Source organism: Drosophila navojoa, chromosome X, assembly GCF_054131105.1.
Source record: "Drosophila navojoa isolate 15081-1374.11 chromosome X, UAZ_NAV_1.0, whole genome shotgun sequence".
Classification (NCBI taxonomy): Eukaryota; Metazoa; Arthropoda; class Insecta; order Diptera; family Drosophilidae; genus Drosophila; species Drosophila navojoa.
The window spans coordinates 31,815,192-31,821,191 of NC_142895.1; the positions used below are offsets into that span (position 1 = coordinate 31,815,192).

The following is a 6,000-nucleotide window of genomic DNA, read 5'->3' on the forward strand; positions in this document are numbered from 1 at the left end:
ACTATGATGTAGGCCCAATTCATTGGATCAAAACCATAACTGACCGACATGTTTATGTTGATATATTGGAATAAGTGATGCTGGATACAATATACCACTAAAATGGGTCTTCCAGGAAGACAATGACCCCAAAAACACCGGAAATAAAGCGAAGGAATGGTTCCAGGAGAACTCAATCGACTAACCTGCACAGCCGGCGGACCTAAATCTAATTGAAAATTTGTGGGCAGATGACAGAAAATAGTTTCTGAATGTAATACAAGCAATGCAAAGAAGTTTTGGGAAGTCGTTCAGGAGTCCTGAGCTAAAATTCCCTTTAAACGATGTCAGGACTTGGTTGAATCCATGTCTGGGCGTTGAGCAGCCTTAATTGCTAACAAAGGCGAAACAAACAAATGCTAAACTTAAGGGAGTATATTTATTTTCATTTGTCATTAACAATAAATTAAAAGTGTTTACTCATTTTAATGTTTTAAATAATTTTTAGCGCAAAATGAAAAAGTGGTGCTATTATTTTTTTCGGCATTTTTTCGGCTTTTTTGAGAATTTTTTGAATTATATAAAAACTATGAATATTTTTGTGGTAATTCTTTTTTGCCGTATTAACTAATTAATTTCTGCATACGTGAGTGAAAAAATTACATCAATGCGTTGATAAATGTGTCCAAGAGAACTCTTCAAACTCTGAATATGCAAGTGGTGCTATTTTATTTTTCGCAGCTGTATATACATATATTGTAAGTAAGTTAGTAGTTTAATGTCTTTTGTTTGCATTATGAGCAGTGCTTATCATAATTATAGCCCACTTATTATTCACTCAAACGAATTGGCTGAAAATATTCCCCAAATGACATATATTTTCTTAAAACCTGAAAAAATGAATAGTTCAACATTACAATTATCAATGACAAAAAACTTAACACTAAATTTAATAAAAGGTCCTATTAGAAACTTTGCCATTCATTTAGAATTTGCGTTTAAAGATCTACAACTATCTCAAATTGGCGATTTTTGGCATACACCCGTATTGCAAGATTACCACACACATTCTTTTGGGTTGAGATCTGAAGAACACGCTCAGTCAAGGACATCAACATGACATTTCTTCAAATATTCCTTTGGACGTCTGCTCACATGGATTCTGGCATTATCCTATGGGAAAACCATTGGTATCTCACGAAATTCCCTTTAATATGGAATGAGACCACTATCCAGAGCCTGAATATACTCCTCATTATTCATTCTGTTCGTTACAACCTTAAATTCTAAGGTGCCAAATGAATAAACTGTTCCCCGAATTATGACACAGCCACCTCCAAAGTCTATCCTTGACAAATGATGATTCAAACGCGCTTATGTGAGATCGGTCTCAGTGTCTTTCAGTAAAATCAAGTCGGGCAACTTTGTGGTGACTTAGAAACATGTCATCGACTAAAGTTTCTTAATTGCTTAAAAATATTTTTGAGTGTTTTTTAAGCAATGAATGATGATGAAAACATACACTGATTAATTTATTAATCGGATTTTCATTCAAGCACCTTGTGGCAAACGACACTCTTCGTTTTTTGGTCAGGTGCAAAAACAAATAATGCGGATGGTTTGGACTTGAAATTGTTTTCCTAGGTCCGTGTATATCACGCGCATGTGGAGTTTATCACTAAAAATCGATAACTGCTCCCGATATATTATTATCGATTAAAACCCTTATCGAAAGCTAGTTGTTTAATTACAGTCGATTCTCGTTATTTCGAAATTAAAGGGACTCTTAAAATATTTAGAATTATCGAATATTTGAAATATTAAATGGTTCGAAATTTTAAGAGAAAATAAATAAAACTTTGAATTATCAAAGGTTTTTATTTAACTTAATGTACATGTGTTCAAATTAATTAAGCTTTATAAAGAACTCATCTATACGGGTTTGCTTCGAAGCACATTGCTTCTGCTCAGACTTTTCAATAATTTTTTTAAAAACATAAAGTGCCTGATATGCTATTTCATCAGTTTCGTCTAGTAGACAAAAGCTTTGTAAGTTATCCAATGAGGTCCTTGCTACTTTAACTGACACCGTTGCCAAAGGCTCTGATGTATCGTCTTCATTTTCATCGTTGCTCTTTTCCTCCATCGGTTAGGGATCCTGAAACAGCATCATCAACAGAACCACTTTCTCCACAAATTTTTTTAAACACGATTTCATTCCTCTTTTTGAAATTTGTTTAGAGTAGACCCGAACTCTTTAGCTTTTTCCTTTAACGAAGGTCCGTTAATAGATACTTTTTGTTCTCTACACTGTCTAAGCCAAATGACAAGGCTTTCTTCCAGACGAGGAAATTCACCTTTACTTGTTCTCTTTCATGCCCCAGCCGTTGGAGCAAGAGTAACATTCTCCTTGTTCTTTATTATGGTTGAGAGTACTGAGTGGAATCTTAAATTCTTTTGCAACATCGCTTTTCTTCTCATCTCCTTCTACTTTTCCAATAAGTTTCTTCTTTTCAGCGATCGTCAAACTTTTATACTTTTTAGGACTCATTTAATATAAAATTTTAATATGTATTCTAACGAAGCGATTCGTGGGGAAGCAAGCATCATAATGTGCCTATGTTTTATGCGTAACACGTAACCACGCACAGTAAAGTTAGTTTAGTTTAGTTTAGTTAGGGGAGTCCCAAAATTCAAATTCAAAGTTCATACTAACACACCAAGGTTTGAGATTACAAGAGCCGACTGTATATCCCGTACCCCTTTAGAGCTAGAGCTTCCAAATTTTAAATGTAGATTCATGTGTATTTTATATAAATTCGACCTCTATATCCGCCCCCCCTCAGCCTCACCATTGTAAAAGGCGTATTTCAAGTACTAGAGACTTACGCTTTGGAATGTGCATACATTTGAACATTACGATTACATTATGAAAGTTTCATTAAGATTGTACGTTTGGAAATAATATTATTCAAGTAATAAATTCTTATAATATTGCCCACACTGCAGCGTAGCCCAAGCTGCTTACTGCGCAGTTAGCAAAGCGCGTTCTAATGTGTGTATGTATGTGTACCTAAAAGAAGTGCAGAGTGATTAGAATATCAGATTGGAGGGTTCAAGGTATCCCGTAGTTGAGCAGTCTCGACTAGAGTCTTCTTGTATTACTATTAATATAGTAATACTGAATTTGCAGTTGCACAAAACCACATAAAACAATCAAGACATAGATAATAGCTTACCAAGAAAAAACATAGATAACCTATGAAAAGACATTTACCTGTAGAATAAATCTTAAATTCAATAAATAATTTACACAAATTAATGTCTAAAACAAACAAATCAGTACCTATGTAAGTCACATTAACTGATAAGTACAAACACAAAATGTATTCACGTTCACGTATTGATAAAATATGCATGAATAATTGTTTTACATGAGAGCATGAGCGAAAACTGTCAATGGTATCAAGCCTACTGAGAAAATTCTAAATGATTCGTCAATTTTTAAGTATGTTTAAGATTTATTCTACTATTCGGGGCGGAGACAAATTCAAGAAATCAATAACGATGAAAATTAATCCATCAGATCTCGAGTTATAAGACTTGTAACAAACACGACTTTTTTTTTATATATATATAGATGTATATATATAGTGACATATTCATACTGGATTTTATTCATACAGAATAAAGCGATTCAAAAATAGCCAAATCATAAATAGGGGCGCCGGCTTGACAATGCCGTTGCATTTTTGCTATTGCATAGCAATAATGTTGCGAGCCGATATTCTTAGAACGACGCGTCTAACTGATCATAAATGCTGGCGCACATACACATACCTAATTATATATATAGTTTTTTTTTTTTTTTTTTTTTTTTTTTTTCTTGTTTTACTTAGGAGCCCTGGCATATGCTGAACTAGGCACAATGAATACATCGTCTGGTGCGGAATGGGCATATTTCATGGATGCGTATGGACCTGCTCCTGCTTTTTTATTTTCATGGGTATCCACATTGGTGTTGAAGCCATCTCAAATGGCTATAATATGCTTATCATTTGCACAGTACGCTGTTGAGGCTTTTGTGACAGAATGTGATCCGCCAGGAGGCGTTGTAAAAATGGTTGCACTAGTGGCAATAGGTAAGCTTTGCATACAAAGTACAATACACATTTGAAAGCCTACAAAATTATTTTCTCTTACTGCTACAGTGATGATATTGTTTGTGAATTGCTACAGTGTTAATTTGGGAATGGCCGTGCAGAATGTCTTTACGGCTGCAAAATTGGTAGCTGTTGTTATTGTGATATGCGGCGGCACTTGGAAACTATTTGAAGGAAACACGCAGCATCTATCGAATGCATTTAATGGGCCAATGCCAAATATTGGCGCTATCGCAACCGCATTTTACACGGGCCTTTGGGCATATGATGGTTGGAATAATTTGAACTATGTTACCGAGGAGATTAAGAATCCCAGTAAAAACTTACCGCGATCTATTATTATTGGCATACCACTGGTTACTCTCTGCTACGCGCTAATCAACATCTCCTATCTGGCAGCTATGTCAGCGCAAGAAATGATCGAATCCGAGGCGGTTGCTGTAACCTTTGGCAATCGCATTTTAGGCGCCCTTGCCTGGCTAATGCCACTCAGTGTCACTGTCAGCACATTTGGAAGTGCTAATGGTACGCTCTTTGCCGCAGGACGGTACGTTACAAATGTAGCTCCGCGATGTTTCACCGTGTATTATTTCTTAACCTTTTTATTCGCAGTCTTTGCTTTGCAGCAAGTCGAGAGGGTCATTTGCTTGATATCTTATCATATGTACATGTGCGACGTTTGACTCCTGCTCCTGGCCTTATATTCCACGTAAGACCTATAGCAACAGCATTCTAGAGCACAAGCTATTGTTTCAAATTTATTCCATTTGTTTCCAGTCCTTAATTGCATCAGCAATGGTGCTGCATGGTACAATTGATTCTCTGATTGATTTCTTCAGTTTTACCGCATGGATATTCTATGGCGGCGCCATGTTGGCACTGATCGTAATGCGCTACACTAAACCCAACCATCCTCGACCATACAAAGTACCAATCATTATACCAGTTGTGGTTTTGGTAATATCGGTGTACCTTGTAGCGGCGCCAATTTTCGAAACTCCCCGTATTGAATATTTATATGCTTTACTTTTCATTTTTGCGGGACTGATATTTTACGTCCCTTTTGTCAAGTTAGGAATGACTCCACGTTTTATGAGTAAGTATAAGTTCAAGTTACTGAAAGCATTAAGCTGTTTTCAAATTGTCTTCCTTCCTTTTTTATTGCAGATAAGGTAACTCTCTTTTTTCAGCTGCTACTGGAAGTTGTTCCAACATCATCAATGGCCATGTTTGAATAAACATAAAAAAATCACAGCAATCGGCAAACAAAGAAACTACTCGTCATATATACTTGAAAAACTTAATATTAATTATATGAAAACTATCATAAGATTGAAAGACACTAGAAATGATAAATGTTGCATTTTATACGAGCGCATGAATGTGTATATATAGTTTTTAGTATGCAATTAAATTAAATCGGAGTTGTGTGCATTATTTTACCAAATAACAAAAGTTACCATTGCTATCGAATTATTTTTTAATGTGTCTAGGCACATTTGCGACCTTAGGACGGGATAATTGAATAGGAGACAAATTCAGATTAAGGGATACTAACCATACATATATCTTGATCAGGAAAAAATGAAAATAGATGACATATTCGATAAAAAACTTGATCGAAGATCAGTTATAAAATTATATTTCCCACATCTTTAAAGCTAGTCTCCAAATTTATATTAAGATTCATTTCATACAATTTCGATTTTTGTTAAAATTAACCCCCCACCCCTATATCCACCCCTTACCATCATGTTTCTAAAAGGCGTATTTCAAATACTAGCGACTTGTGCTCCGGAATATACACATATTTATACATTGTGTTTACGTTCTGACGTTTCATTACGATCGTAGGCCT

At 35.3% G+C, this 6,000-nt stretch overlaps 1 protein-coding gene across 5 annotated transcripts in view; it reads left to right on the plus strand.

The window, feature by feature from the left end:
• Positions 1 to 5,597, plus strand: part of sbm (L-type amino acid transporter sobremesa) — a 31,742-nt gene extending 26,145 nt beyond the window's left edge. For 3 of the 5 annotated variants that reach the window (XM_089264651.1, XM_089264650.1, XM_089264653.1), the window contains 5 exons: positions 3,879 to 4,121; positions 4,191 to 4,689; positions 4,755 to 4,851; positions 4,920 to 5,238; positions 5,310 to 5,597. In XM_089264651.1, the coding sequence (XP_089120777.1) occupies positions 3,879 to 4,121; positions 4,191 to 4,689; positions 4,755 to 4,851; positions 4,920 to 5,238; positions 5,310 to 5,380 (1,229 nt within the window). In that variant the 3' untranslated portion in view covers positions 5,381 to 5,597. Of the gene's footprint in view, positions 1 to 3,878; positions 4,122 to 4,190; positions 4,690 to 4,754; positions 4,852 to 4,919; positions 5,249 to 5,309 lie in introns of all 5 variants that reach the window. The other 2 variants (XR_016197456.1, XM_089264652.1) reach the window with 2 other exon arrangements.
• The last annotated feature ends 403 nt before the right edge of the window (positions 5,598 to 6,000 follow it).